General features: G+C 33.2%; 1 protein-coding gene across 22 annotated transcripts in view; it reads left to right on the top strand.

Moving 5' to 3' along the window:
• The window catches only part of CACNA2D1 (calcium voltage-gated channel auxiliary subunit alpha2delta 1), a 516,207-nt gene that overhangs the window by 468,594 nt on the left and 31,240 nt on the right, over window positions 1-16,373 (top strand). For 12 of the 22 annotated variants that reach the window (XM_014855384.3, XM_044768093.2, XM_014855383.3 and 9 more), the window contains 7 exons: window positions 1,090-1,110; window positions 1,757-1,817; window positions 9,162-9,259; window positions 12,744-12,831; window positions 13,904-13,966; window positions 14,618-14,721; window positions 15,670-15,756. In XM_014855384.3, coding sequence (XP_014710870.1) covers window positions 1,090-1,110; window positions 1,757-1,817; window positions 9,162-9,259; window positions 12,744-12,831; window positions 13,904-13,966; window positions 14,618-14,721; window positions 15,670-15,756 — 522 coding nt within the window. Of the gene's footprint in view, window positions 1-1,089; window positions 1,111-1,756; window positions 1,818-9,161; window positions 9,265-12,743; window positions 12,832-13,804; window positions 13,863-13,903; window positions 13,967-14,617; window positions 14,722-15,669; window positions 15,757-16,373 lie in introns of those variants that run through there. The other 10 variants (XM_014855387.3, XM_044768108.2, XM_014855386.3 and 7 more) reach the window with 3 other exon arrangements.

Raw genomic sequence — 16,373 nt, 5'->3', positions numbered from 1 at the left:
GAATATGAGCAGGTACTCCAGTCTCACTGGCAGTTCCCCCCACCCTCCCCTGCCTTGCTTTGTGCTCATAGAATCATTGCAGTGCTGTGTCCTCTGTTGCTGTCATTTTAAGGGTCTGCTAGCTGGCACAAAATGTTTCACATAGTCTGTACTCATGGCACTGTGCTAGTGAAGCTTTATCTTTTCTTTTCCTTTCTTTTTTCTTTTTCTTTCTCTTTTTTGGCATTTGGCAAGAATATTGTGCTCCACATCTTCTACTTTGTTTGAATAAATAAAATTGCATTGGTCTTTGGCTTTGGTTTGGCAATTAACTTTCTTCTCATAATCCAAATTAATGTCTTCAGTAACTCAAATGGATTAGTTTTTTATAAGCATCATTTGGAATGTGTAGTAATTATTAATACTAGTGCATATTTCAAGTCATTAATCTTTGTTTTGGGTGACTAGATTTAGTAAAGTGAAATGACCATCATATCCTTTGTATATCACTCAATTATTACTGACAACCTAAATTTTTTCTGTTACAATAAAGTAAACAAAAAGTGTATATATTGGTGCCTTTTACATCTGACCTAATGTAAACTACAGTTTCTTTCATTTCTCTGTCAGTTCCTTTTTTCTCTCTGCAGTCCTGGTTCTCATAGTACATTGTGGTAATTCATACATTGATATTTCCACTTTCACTTGGTAGATAGATATGATGGTCTTTTAACAACCAGCAACTTTACATGAGATAGTTCTTAATAAATGAGGGGATGACTAGTGGGTCTCTGATGATTGGTGTTTCTGTTTATAGGCTTCTGTTTACATCATCAGTATTGCACCTGCCTTAATCACATTGTAAAACAGACCCTTGAAATAACCACAGTACAGAGAGGGTGCTCCAGTAGTCATTGATAGGACATACTTTCCAGCCTTCAAAAATGTGTGTCTTTTTTTCAGATTATAGCTGTATATAAATAAACCTTTGATCTATGCACAATATTTTTATTCAAGAAAGTCATTGAATAAAATATTGTTTGTGACCCCTTTTGCTTTACCCTCTTTTTTTTTGTTTCCCTGCTTTCTCTTTCTGATGGATTTTCACAGCAAAAAAGGGCAAAATGAAGGGCAAGTATTTTCTTGTTGCTCAATTTCTTTCTCTTTAGTAAACTTGATTTTCCACTGATATTTCCATTCCTTTTGGATATCATCCTCTGTGCTTCTCATTTGCTAGATTTTCCTCCATGATCACTCAAACCTTAGCATCAAAAAAGGGGGAAAGAATATGTTTGTGTTTTCATATGCAACCCGTATCACACTGCAGTCTTTTCTTAGGTTTAAATACTTATGTATTTTTCTCCTTTCACTTACTAATTCACACCTAACATGATGAATGTTATTAATTCACTAAAGGCATTAACAGGTTTATTAAAATCATTTTCTTTACCATAATATTGGTAAAATATTTATGTTGACATTATAGATAAAATACCTCTAATAAAAGTTGACTTGGTTATGGGAGGGTTAGTAAATGGGAAAATTATAGATAGCATTTTTTCTCGTATAACTGGTATAATCCATGTTATGAAATTAAAATGGATTTTATTATATTGTGAAGTATTGAGGACCTTTATATTAATTGATGTGTTTCAATTTAGGATATAAGTAGTTTATTTCCATTTTTCTAGGTTATTCTAATGCCTTCTTATTGTCATAGAATCTCAGGGTGTATATTCCGGATTGCTTATCTAATGCTGTAACATTATTTTTGCAGATTCAGAAACACTGAAGCCAGATAATTTTGAAGAATCTGGCTATACATTCATAGCACCAAGGTTGGTTTTGTTTTATTTTGTTTTCTTTTTTTATAGCTTGTAGGGATGGATAGGCCTTCAGTAACTGTTCTGAGTTGGGATCAAGACTGCTCTGGATTAATTCCATGCCAAATTATGGAACCAGTGGGAACAATAACTTCAAAACTGAAATAGTATCCTGTTCATTCATTCATTTACTCAGTAATACTTACTGAGCAACTACTATGTGCTAAGCAATGCTGACTGAGGGATGCAGTGGTGAATAAAATAGATGTAATCTTTGCTCCTGTTGGAAATGACAGTACATCCCACAATAATGAAGAATTGGGCATTTGCCTTTGTAAGTATGTATACACACACAAACATACTCTATATGTATCTTTATATAAATTTACACATATGAACATAACTATATATACACATATAGACATACATACACACAGATAGACATAGATGCATACAGATATATATGGGTATATATACACATAGGCTAGACTCATAATTCATTTTTTTTTTTCATTTAACCTCATAATTCATTTTTTTTAATACTCTAACACAAGTTTCTGGGAAAACACATTTTAATATAGTGATGCTTTCTCACGTATTTTTCAGATTAATATTCTTTTTTCTCCTCCCCGATTTTATTTCTTTCTCACATAATCTCCTGTCTCTATCCCTAATATACATCTTTATCCCTACCTCTATTTTCATGAAATTATTTGAAACTCTGTTCTATACAAGTGTTCTTTATTCTCATTTCTTTCCTTAGTTTTTTGATTTCCACTCTCTAGCAGACACATACAATATTCAAATTAACATATTTCCTATTAATCTAGGCTAAATTATTGAATAAAATAGATTCAGAAGCTTACATTATTAATTTCTCACATTTTATACTTAAAGAAATTACTCTAAAAACTCAAACAAGGCTCATAAAAATTGGTCTGAGTTATTCTTTTATTTCTGCATGAGAATATCTGAATTTTGGGTGCTTTTTTAAAATAGAGAATATATATATAATTTTCTGAGAAATCTCTGTTAACAAAGCATATTTTTGATTTCATGTGCTACTCTTCCCTTAAACACAGCTTCTTCTGCTTGACTTTCCTTTCAGTGTTTGATAGAGCTATCGCACCTTCCTTTGACACTCTGCCTCTTCTTGCTTGATGACTCCCTTATTCTGGGTTTTCTTCTTCCCTGGTTGCATAGTCACAGTCTCTTCCATGAGCTTCCTTTCTTCTGCAGATCGCTTACATGAAGTTGCTGGCCTAGGCTCTCTTATCTTCTTATTCTGATTCTGCACACAACCACAGACACCCATTTATTCTGCACCCATTCTGCCTACAGTTTGGAGTGATGGCTCCCAAACCTACAGGATGGCCAAAATATCTAGAAACAAAGTAAACATAATATGTGGTTTATTGACATTACAATACAATATAGGATCAAACAGTGTATCTATTTCCAGACTTTATATGTACTCTATGTATTTCAATATTAGACATTCATGTTTATGGAAAGCTCACAGGAATTTCTCTTCAATGTGCTTCAAATTCAATATCTACCAAACATTTGTCCTCTGGAGAATTCTTCTTCCTGTGATGCCTCAATGAAGAAAATACCATCATCTCAAATGCCCAAGCTTAAAACCTGATAGTTGTCTCTGCCTGCTCCCCTTCCTTTATATCTAACCTCTAATCAATGACCAAGTCTTGCCAAATAGAATTTAACTTACGAGTATCGAGTGTATCTGGCAAACTCTGCTGCCTTTGTCCTAGCACAGGCCATTGCCTCCTCTCACCTAAACTACTACAGCTGCCTCCTAATTGATCCCCCCACCTCCTGGTCCCCCTACCTCACAATTCTGTCTCCTTTCTGTAATCAGAGTTTCTAAAATTCCAATAAAATCATGTTTCTAATCTGCTAAATACTAACCAATGGCTCAGGACTGTCCTCATGATAATCTGTATTTTATATCACAGCTTTCAAATGCTCTGTCACTTTGTCCCAGTTTACCAGTGTGGTCTCCTGTACTCTAAATCAGGGGCCATCAAACTATCTGCAGATCAGTTGCCTGTTTTATGTATAAAGTTTTTTTGGAACCCTGCCGTCCTCATTTGCTGATGTATTGTCTAGGGCTGCTTTTGCTACAAAAGGCAGAATTGAGTAGTTGTAGCATAGACCTTATAGCCCATAAAGCATGAATCATTTACTATTTGGCTCTTTAAGAAAGAGTTTGCCAACCTCTGCACTAAATTCCAGCCACACTAAACTTCTCTCAGTTCCTAAATGCATTGTTCCTCCCCCTTACCTCTTTCCATTCACTAAATTTCTTTTCTGTTTTGGACTGTACACAAACACATCCAGACCTTATCAAACTCCAACTTCAAAGTCCTTGATCTGGGAATTTCCTTCTCATCTTCACTGAGCTAGGCATCCTTGCTGACTGCTTCATAGAGTCCTATATTCCCCACACTAAAGCTCTGGTCACATTTCATTTTATTTAATTTCCCCAACAGAGCCACAAAGGCATCTATTTGACTTACCATTCAATACCTAATATCAAATGCATTGCCTGGCACACAGTAGGCTACATAAATATTTGGTGAATGGAGAATCTATAAATATATGAGGAATATTTTTAAAATCATATTCTTAATAATAATACCTGCAATATTAGCAATTTTTTGATACAAGTAATTTTGAGCAACTTAACTGCTAAAACTAATTTTAGCTAGAAAGGAGAATATTAAGGACAGAGCAGTGTCCCACAGAATATTAACATAGCAAAAATGTAAGAAGAGATCAAAATTAGGTGTGCTGTATTGATAAGACTCTCCATCTCAGATCTGTGTTTTTCTCTGGGCAGCATTTTCACTCATCTCTCTCAGTTATTAAATAGCAGACTGTGCAGACTGGCTTTCTCAGCTTCACCATTAAACAAGGTGAAAAATATGGCAGAAGTCCAGATACTCACAGAGAAGATAAATATATCTCTCAATTCCAATTCCCAGTTAATAGACAATAGACTTTGTTAGTTCAGCAAGGATTTGCATATGACCATTTCTGTGGCCTGAGCCACATTCAATCAATATGACTGACTGGAAGACTAGAATTTTCCTATGTGTTTAGGGAAGGAATAAATACCAGAGACGGGAAGAAATGTGGCTTATAGGACAAAACAGTGAGTGTCCATTTCAGTTAACATGTGTTAAGCCCTTTACATGCATGATTATATCTACAGCTCAAAAGAAGTCTATAATATGTTAGTATTATTATCCCATTTCACAGATTAGCAGACAGTTTTAGAAATTTATGTGCATTGAAGATATAAAAGCTTAGGGATCTCGAAAGAACATCCAATCTGTCTGAGTAAAATATTTTTGTAGGAAACTTTTTCTGGAAAAGTGAGCATTGAATGTGTGTTCTAAGAGTGGGGGAAAATAAAGTGATAGAAAATTACCATAAGGAAAAAATGAGCAAAAAAGACAAACATTTATGTGATATAGGACACTGGCCATATATTTTTGTCACTGTTATTGATGAGAAACAGTGTAGCAAACTCTAGAGCAAAACTATCTGGGTCTGTTTCCCAGATCTTCGTTGTCATGGCTGTGTAATTCACATTCTTTGCACCTTAGTTTCTTTCCTTGCAAAATGATAATAGCAATAATACCTACCTTATAGAGTTTTTATAAGCTTTAAATGAGATAATGCATGCAATGTATTTAGCAAGCTATTGGTAGGATATGAGCTCTAAATAAAAGTCATTATTATTTGTGGTTGTAGTAAGAAGCAGGAGGAGAAGTGATATTTAATAAAGGGTGTTAAAAAGTAGTTAGTTTAAAATAATTCAAAGAAGAAAGCTCGCAAATTTTAAAGATAGAACCATTTTTGTTAATTTCAAAATAATTAAGCTTTTTGATCCTGATTAATATTCTGTTTTTGCAGTTTCCTTAAATTTTAAAACTACTATGAAAGGAAAACGTTGAGAATATAGACACATGGAGGATTGGTCCTACCTTTAGGAGGCACAGTCATAGGGATGAAAACTTGAAAACAGGGATGAATTTCGCTATCTTTCTTGGCTAATCAGAAATGAGAAAGGCATTTCAAAGATGAGTTAGAATGAGAAAGAAATAACCTATGTAAGTTTGTTGAATAGAATAAGAACAAACTCATTGTCAGTATTCTAGAAATAAATGATTTGCCAAATTTCTAATACCAAGGGTCTTTTAGTTTCAAAGCCATTTAAGTTACAAAGCCAATGTAGTAAGAAATACAAAATGACCAAAAGAGATTATACAGGTTTCAGGCCCGGAAGGTATTTTCAGCAAATTGAAGTTTGATTTGTTCCTTTAAAGCCTTCCAAAGATTTCTCCACTTTGATGCTTTACTTTTCTGAGGAATTCTTTACCTAAAAGAGATTAACTAATGATCAATACGTGCAAAATTGATCCCTTTTAGAAAAACAGTGCTTTATAGAAAGTGTGTTAGCATGTCTTCCCACATGTCCTGGGGGAACTTCTTAGCAGTTGTGGTAACAACAGTTACTGACCTGCCACTCACTGTCATGGGGTGATTCCTTTGGGACAAGAATCTAAGAAATGGTAATTATCTCGAGTTGTCAAACTCCCTGCCCCATGTTGAACAAACATTAGGCTAACAGGCAACCAACACCAATGCTGTTTGTCTGGCCACATATTCACATCTCAAATATTTCTATAAGGCTCTTACTACTATTGCCTACTGCATAGGCACCATACTCTACATGGTGGGTGATTTTCTGTTGTCCTTCTGAATTATTCTTACAACTGGAGAACTCATTCCACTGATACTCACAACTTTTTAGCGTTTTCTCACATTTTCATTGTTTAAATTCTTTCACTTTTGCTGCCATTCTAACAACTCTCCTTACTGATAGTTTCAATACTTTCACAGCTTTTGCCATTAGTAAACATCAGGTCCATAATATCTTTAGACTACAAAATTGTACACAACCCAGCCAGCAAGAATAAAAAAAAACAACATGATAACATTGTTTACATTTGCTCACAATTGCTCACAAGACTAAAAGCCTTCTATTTAGAGGTTAAAATTGCTTTTGGCCTGGAGCTTTGCAGCACTGAAAGTTCACAAAGTGAAAATTCAAAGCACATTGTATGGGTAAAACACAATAATCAGGGATCTGAAGACTCGTCTTCTCTTCAGGGCTTGACCATTTGCTAGTTAGGTACCCTTCTGTAAATCTTTTTATATCTTTGAATCTCAGTTTTCTCACCTTTAAAATATTAAATACCTTCTGATAGTTACTTTTGGGATTAAATGAGCAAAGATAATTTTAGAAATGCCTTCAAATAATAACATGTAATCCTAAAAACCATGTTATTAATAATTATTTGCAACATTTTATTTAGTCCTTAAAGGCTTGCCATCAACTTCTAATTCTGTGAGATTATAATTCAATATATTGGCCTTTTGACTTCCAGGCTAATTTCCAAAACAGCCTAGCCTTGTGGGAAGAAGTCAAATTTACCTCTGTCAATAGCAAAATGAGTATAAATCATATAAACTTTCTAAACCTTGCCTCTGAACTAAAATTTTCCATGAGCCAAGAAGTTTCTTTGAAGTTCTGACACTCTATTCCTCTCTACTCTCTGAGGTTTTATGTTTAGGTAATGGCCTTGCATCGGAAAATGTTTACTGTTTAATTGCATTTTTTCTTGAATATTTTATTATCCAATTTGTTGGTTGTATTAACCTAGTTATTATCATGGTAATCTTATATTTATGTTGCTTTATATTTATTCTGAATTTCCAAAACACGGGACAGCAATTCTCAAAAAATGGTCCTCAGAACCCTGTGGGTTCCAGAGGCCCTTTCAGAGAATTTACAAAGTCAAAGCTATTTTCCTAGCAATGTTAAATGCTTATCTTATCTTCATATTGACATTTGCACTGACAGTACAAAACCAATGGTGAGCTGATACCTTAGCAGAAATCAAGGCAGTGGCACTAAAGTGTACTGGTAGCCATTGTAAACTTCATTGCCAAACACCCACATCAGGGAAAAAGCCAGTTTCACTTTAAAATATCCCTGACTGAAGCAGTAAGAATTTATTAATTTTCTTAAAGCTTTACCCTTGAGTATGTGTCTTTTAATGTTCTGTGTGATGAAAATGGAAGCTCTGCTGTGTACCAGGAAAGACATTTGTGTGATTGTTTGAATTGAGAGCTGCAATATTTTTTATTTTTTTATAAAAATAATATTTTTATTTTTCATGAAGTATGATTTTACTTGAGAGGGTAACTTGGATATTTGGCAAACATTTTCTGAAAAATCAATCAAGTAAGCCTTTTCTTTGAAGAAAACAACTGAGCGTATTTGTTGCCAATGACAAAATCTGAGCTTTCAAATAAAAATTAGAATTTTGGGAAAGTTGTATTCATTACTGTGAGCATAACGGCTTCTCAATAGTTAGAGACTTATCTGGTGAGATCAGTGAAGATGTTAATGAATGTGAATTTTCAAATTTGCTTAATGAAATATGTCATCATTTAGAAGATCTACATGACTCATATTTTCCAAATAACCAATTTATGATGTTACAAAATCATAGATGGGCAAAAGACTCATTCAAAGTATAAGACAGTGCATTGACTTTTAATGTAACAGTACAAAAAGTTCATTGATATTGTTTCAAATTCCATATTACAAATAACTATCAAGAAATTACAGATAAGTTTTGGTATGTTATCAAAAAAGAATAGCCATAATTATCTGAAAAGACTAATAAGATAATCCTCTCTTTTCCAACTGCATATATGTATGAGAACATTTTTTTTTTTTATGTGCCAAACAAAATCTTTACTGACTACAGAGGCACGCTTGTCCTCTATTGTCAAGAATTAAAGCAATTTCCGAATAGGTAAAATGATGCCACTTTTTGGGGCTACATGTTTTTTTTTGTTCAAAAATACAATAGTTTCTCATAAAAATGTTAACATATAAGGGGTTTATTCTTGATATTTAATAAGTAAATATTTTAAAATTTCTCAATTTCTATGTGAAGCTTGTAAACCTACAACATTCAGTTATAATAGTGTAACAACAAAAGCTAACATGTATTGAGCACCTACTGCTCAGAGGCCGAGTGTTTAATTTATATTGTCTATAATGTTTACCACTCATGGTCAAAGAATTGTTCCATTGTAGAGATGAGGATATGGATGTAACAAGAAGTTCAGCAGCTTGCGAAGTCATATAGCTCGTAAAAACCCAGTGGTTTCACTTCCTGTAATTATTATGTTCATTTTGTTTTAATTTTGATTTTAATACCTAATATCCTAAAATATTTTTTTCAGAGATTACTGCAATGACCTTAAAATATCAGAAAATAACACTGAGTTTCTATTAAATTTCAATGAGTTTATTGATAGAAAAACTCCAAACAACCCATCCTGTAAGTATGCATTAATTCAAAGTAACTGCTTCACTGTGATTATATCCAAAGTGGTCAAGTCTTAGTTCAGATTAGTTGTTGCTATACTGGCTTATTTATTTGCTTTATGAATTTAATGGTAAAATGTAATAATTTGGCCCTTTATATAGTAAAGAAATTTTATTTCATTATTAAGTAAAATCAAATTTTCAAAGTCAGATAATAGAAATGTTTAAATATAAATAGGATATGATTACCTTTTCTCCTTTCAGATGTAAGAAACTTACTTTTGAATCTTTTAAAGGTTTTCCATTGCATTTCTTTTACTATATAGAGGAAAACATACAATACGTTTTTATTGATTTATTTATATCCTCCAATTTATATAATGAGTTTTAATATGGATAGAATAAAAAGAAGATATAAATAAAGATATATCACTTAAGAGTTTGTTTTCTTCTTGACATTCTATTTTGATCACAGTTAACTTTATATCTTAAAAAATGCTTCTATAATTTCCTATTTTATGAAATAAATCAAGTTGGAATAGGTAAGAAATTTTAGTAATGCTTTTGACCATTATATTTGTCTTTCAGAGAAATTTGCATCATTCATACTATGAAACTTCATAGAGATTTATGGATTCTTGCCTTTTAAAACATTTAAAAATCTTAATTATTTTTTCTTCTTAAAAATACCCTATGGGGGCCAGCCTCGTGGCCCAGCGGTTAAGTTCATACGTTCTGCTTTGGTGGCCCGGGGTTCACCAGTGGGGATCCCGGGTGTGGACCTACACACTGCTTGTCAGGCCATGCTGTGGCAGGCGTCCCACATGTAAAGTAGAGGAAGATGGGCACGGATGTTAGCTCAAGGCCAGGCTTCCTCAGCAAAAAGAGGAGGATTGGCAGCAGATGTTACCTCAGGGCTAATCTTCCTCAAAAAAAAAAAAAAAATCCTATGAAAGTACTGTCAGGAAAAAGTATAATGCAAAAGGAAATAGGAAAACTAGCTACTGGCAAAAATTACCCTAGTAAACATAATTTGAAAAAAAAAAGTATACATACCTGACTTTTTTGTTACCCCTTGTCCTTTCTCCCTTTTCCCTCCTCTCTCTCTCTCTCTCCTCCTCTTCTTTCTCTTTCTCTTCCTTTTCTTTTCTATTTTAAAATTATTTTTCTCTCTATCAGGAAGGATTAAACAAAACACTTCCTAGTTATAAAAAATGAAAATCCATTCTTAAAGCCACCTCTCAAATTTAAATTTATCTCATAAAAAGAAATAACTTCCTAGCACCTCTAACATGAATTAGCTCCTCTGAAAACCTGTCATGGGTAGATGAAGTCTACACTGATCACATCTGAGCATGAGAGACTCCACACCTGCCCACTCAGTGTGCGCTCACTCGGACCGAGCCAGAAACTTCTCAGTGTTATTTTATGTTATTGTTTATTTCCTATTAGTAAGTAACAGGCATTCCCAAGAGAGAACTGAAATAATATTATTGAATATTCCTTTAGTTGAATGCCTCTAGGTCCAAGGAAAGTATAAATACATTTAAACAAAATATTTTCAGTATGAGTACTAATATCCATACTGTTGTTATCTGTTTTCCAGTCTCTTCCTTTGTTTCATTTTGCCTTTTATCTGCCTCCCCTATGATCTAGTAGGAGATGTTTGAGGTGACTATATAACCATGTTAAAAATTGAGATTTTATTGGATTTAATTATACAAAAGAGCTAATATGTATAAAATAATTTATATTTTCCTCTGACAGTGTTATATGTTATAGATTTTTCTCAAACATATTTTACATCATGTGATCAAATAATTCATAAAGCTAACTCTAAAAGTAAGTATCAGTGATTGAAATCTGTGATTTGAATAGTTTTTTTCAAAGAGGTGCAGTCAAGTTTAATTTTGCTTTATAAAAGACAATTCATCAGTGAAATTACAGTTGTCACCTAATGTTTAATTTATTAAGCTATCTAAATATTTATCTTATAGAGTATTTATCTTCATATTCCCTTTTATTTTTGAACTAATGTAAAAGTGAGATATTATATGTGTGTGTAAAACAGTAAAGCTTAATGCTGATAATCTATATATTTTATGTAATCAGCTGCAGGGGACATATTTCAAGACACATTTTAGACTTACAGCATAATGAAAATATGATCAAAATTATGAAATTACTTGAAATATTGATTTATATTACAACTTAGAATAATGATCTCATTTATTTTGTTTTACCAAAAGGATTTGAGACAATCAAATTATATCATTCATTTTCTAAAGCCTATTTTTTAAAGTGATTCATCTTCTAAAATAATATAATAGTAAAGTTCCTAAAATGAATAGAAATGAAGTCTAAAATAATGGATTAAATTTACCTTTTAATCCTGGGTGAAAGAGATTTTAAATTAAAATAATTAAAATCAACTAAAATGGGGCCAACCCTATGGCTGAGTGGTTAAGTTCAGTATGCTCTGTTTTAACAGCCCGGGTCTGACTCCTGGGCCCAGACCTACACCACTCGTGGGTGGCCATGCTGTGGCAGCAACCCACATACAAAATAGAGGACGATTGCCACAGATGTTAGCTCAGGGCAAATCTTCCTCAGCAAAAAAGAGGAAGATTGGCAACAGATGTTAGCTCAGGATAAATCTTCCTCAGCAAAAAGAACAAAAAACAAACAAACCAAAAAACAACTAAAATGTTTTCCAGCCTATCCTACCCCTATCTCTTATAGTAATAGAATATTAAGTCAAATCATATGTTTCCTACCTAAATAAAATGAAATTTTATCAGAATTATGAAGTTTCAGAGGATACTTGTAAGTTATTCAGAGCTTCATGGGTTTAGCTCAGAAGAACCAGGAGAAAGTTTCTTTGCTTAAGAATGTGTATTAATTGACCCTTGGTCCTCATCATCTATCCACACCATTATCTTTGACCTTTTGCTAATATACTCTTCAGTTATTCCAGACAACCTGAAGCCTGTGTTCTTTCACCAATATCAGTAATTCCAAAAGCCACTCTTAGAATAGTGTTAGTCTGTGATAAGTTATTTTGTTCCTTGTCCAAAACAAATAAAAAGAAACACTATGTATATTATGTTGATTTATATTTATATGTAAAATTGTCTATGAAGTATTATGATGGTTTGGAATCACCATACTAACCTACAAAAACAAAAGAGAAAGAATATTTCCTCATTTTTTTCTTGATTGGCATATTTCATAGATCTTTTTGATGAAGTTTACAAAATAATTTGCCTCCTTTAAAACTGGCTCTTCCACTACTAATTCTGTCCATAGTATGAAAAATGTGAGGCGAGACGAGCAATATTAAAAAAATGCAGAAAATTAATATAGGATATATTTTTAAATTCATAGAAATATTATCAACTGTAAATTGCTTTTGGAAATAGAGAATATATTTGTCTCATTGTTATACTAATTAAAAAACTGTGTGGGTGTAATTGAGGCTATCCTTTTTCTGTTAGGTAACACGAATTTGATTAATAGAGTCTTGCTGGATGCAGGCTTTACAAACGAACTTGTCCAAAATTACTGGAGTAAGCAGAAAAACATGTAAGTATTTATTCTTATTAATAAAAAATATATATTCTGCATTTCCATTTAGCTTCTCTCTTGGAAATTTTTGTGAAATAGGTCTCATAAGTTTCAAGTTTATTATTTATCTTTAAAACAATTTCTCAAGAAAATCATTTTGCAATTGTTGACAAGTTGCATTTTCAGTTGTGGGAGTGTGTCAGGACTAACATCTGCCATTACTCAACTTTACAGGTATATACATTACAATGTGGATAAACCAAATTAAATAGGTATTTGTGTGTGTTTCAGTGTTTGCGGTAAAATAGGGTTTCTAGCGAATGTCCAGTTGGCTTTCTGATAGCACTACCATATACCCAGTCAAGAAACTGAGAAACCTGTGTTCCTCATTTACAGTCTCTTCTCCACACCATTTCCAATCAATTACCAAATGCTAGTATTTCTTCCAGCAATGTTTTCCCCCTTCTTCAGACTCACGGTCGCAATTCCCCCGTCTAAGAAATTACAGCAGCTGATTGTTCTGCCTTTGGTCCTTCCCATTCCTCTCCCCACAGTCCCCAGTCTGTTCTCTATACAACACATACTAACCAGAGTCTTCTTTTAAAATGCAGTTTTAACTTCAGGATAAAGTTGAAGCTCTCCAGCATGAATTTCAAGATCATTCATGAGCTGACCACTCTTAAGAAACTTGTGCTTGAAACTTCACTTCCTATTGTTTCTCAGCTTGTGCCTTATGCTTTTATTACACCAAATACTATCACTCTTCACTACCTTTCCCTTAAACATACTCTTCTCTCTACATTCAATGTCTTCCTGCTTTCTGTCATCTCTCTTAACTCCCCTTCTATCTTCAAAATGCAGCTATATCATTACTTCCTATGAGATGTCTTCTTTAAGCATCCTCCCTTTACTTACTTATTTCTTAGATATTTTAACTGTTAAAATATAGTTTCATTTATTGATGTATTTACTTTGGCTTCCTTTATTTTAGGAACTCATTTTATTTCTCTTTGTATCACCAACACCTAAATTAATATCTTACAAAGAGTAAGTTAAATAAAAAATTCCCTTCATCCGTCTTCTGTTCCAGCAAGGGAGTGAAAGCGCGGTTTGTTGTGACTGATGGTGGGATTACCCGAGTTTATCCCAAAGAGTAAGTTCAAATAATATCTATAAAAATCAGTAAATTACAAAAGACTACTCCAAGGATCTGTACATTACTGTATAAGGAAGCCATTCTTCAGAGAAACCGATTATTAGTAGATCACATTGAAGTCGTTTAAAGTACTTATGTTATTAAAATACTCTCTTTCTTTAAATATGCTATTATATGATTCTTCAGTGACACTTTTGCTTGTCATACATACTACAAAATTTAAGAGATCTTTCTTTGTAGACACAAGCTGACCTAGTTAAATGAACGTCATGGTCATAGCCTAGTGGCAATATTTGCATAGCACGTCATTGTTTTCACTGGATGTTCTCTCTGTTTATCTTCTGAACAGTCCATAAGGTGGGCTAGGTAGGCTTATCAATAATAATTGACTTCTGAACTGACTTGTCCGTAATTACCTGGCTAGTAAATGGCAGAGTAAAACTAGGAGTCAGCTTTTTCTGGTCGTTTATAAATCTATGCTGATGTATTGCTTAGTAATGAGTATCATTTACACCATCAATTACCACTAACTTCTTTAAACATACCAGAGATGTAGACATGTCTGTAAAGTTCGACAATGTCCACAAAGGGAAAAATAGGTTATCAGGTAGATTAAAGAATAAAAATGACAAACCATTTCCTCCCTAGGGCTGGAGAAAATTGGCAAGAAAACCCAGAAACATATGAGGACAGCTTCTATAAAAGGAGTCTTGATAATGATAACTATGTTTTCACGGCTCCCTACTTTAACAGTAAGTATTACATTGGAATTCAGCCTTCTCAGCTCCCTTTTTTAAAAAAATAAATTACTGCTACTACCCGCTTTACCCCAAAACAATATGTTTTAAGTTAATTGCTCAGAATAGTTATTATTAAGCATATACTACATGTACGACTTTGCAAAGACACAAGCGTCCATTGACTTGAGGAGGTAAAATGCACACACAAGAAGCAGTCATCCATCAACATAGAGACAGCATACCTACAGGCATACATAATACATAGAAACACATGTAGATAATCCTTCATTTCACAAACTGTGAATATACTGAAGAATGTTTAATAAATTTTTTAAAATGTAACTAATCAGTTTACTCCACCTTTAGTTGGTTTTAGCTAAATATATTATTTATAAAAATTAGCAAAAGCCCGTATTTTATAATATATCATTGGGTTCCTTGCCCAAAACTTTCTCATTTAATCCCTCAACCTCTCTCTGAGGGTAGGTATTATTTATCCTCAGTTTCACAAGTGGTGAAACTGAAGTTCGGAGAATTTTAAAGTTTTGCCCAGGGCAAATATATTGTCTGAAATGCAAAGGCAGTTTTGGGAATCTAAGATCAATCCTTCCACTTCACTTCAGCAGCCTCCTCAATATTTTAGCAAATGTCATGAGGCTGAGATTAGTCATGAATCCATTTTATTATGAATTCAATGTAGCCAAGATGAATAATTCCTTCACAACCCAAAGTCAATTAATGTAATTAATGTAATGTAATTCATGGATACTTCATGGATACTTCAGTTAGCCTGGTGTACAGAGGAAGAAGAGAAAAGAGGAGACCACAGACTTCTTTATGGCATATCTATGCTAGAATATTTAAGCAAAATGCTATCTACTTGTACCTATCAAAATAAACTCAATATTATTTGATTTATTTATATAGGATTTATATAGTTCTGTTTTTCTTTTTTTTTAGAAAGTGGACCTGGTGCTTATGAATCAGGCATCATGGTAAGCAAAGCTGTGGAAATATATATCCAAGGAAAACTTCTTAAACCTGCAGGTAAGCGTATATATTGTACACATGCACATCACCAAAATTAACGGTGACCTAATGTTTATATTAAAAACTGGCAATGCTTATCAGGAAGGCCATCAGAAAGCCTCAGCCAAAATAAAGTCAAAGACTTGCAAATTTTAAAAAGTACACTTAGTTACCTATGAGATTGGGGGTAAAATAAAATTGATATGTTATAGAGTTGAGTTATTGTCAAACGAGTGCTGTGTTTATACACTGTTGACACAAATTTATGGAGTTAATTTAGTTTCATATATCAAAATCCTAAATGCTGGATTGATCCAGCAATTGCACTGTACAAGCCCATCCTCCAAGATACTTTCAAATACACAAAAGGCTATATGACCAAGGGTTTGAATATTTGTAATAACTTAAACATGGAAAGTTAAATTTCCATCGTTGGGAGAAAAGATAAATTATGGCATATCTATACTATGTCTCTGTTAAAAAGAATTAGGTAGGAATCTATTTTTAAAAAACAACAATAAAATAGGAAAACGACTTTTTTGGTAAAGTGAAACAAATCAAACAAGAAAACAAAACAAATTGTAAAACAGAGCATCAATGAGAATTGGAAGCAGGCTGGAATGAGTGGATACAAA

Source organism: Equus asinus, chromosome 1 (assembly GCF_041296235.1).
Source record: "Equus asinus isolate D_3611 breed Donkey chromosome 1, EquAss-T2T_v2, whole genome shotgun sequence".
Classification (NCBI taxonomy): Eukaryota; Metazoa; Chordata; class Mammalia; order Perissodactyla; family Equidae; genus Equus; species Equus asinus.
Note: the sequence above shows the minus strand (reverse complement) of the source record. Positions and strands in the feature narration are given on the sequence as shown.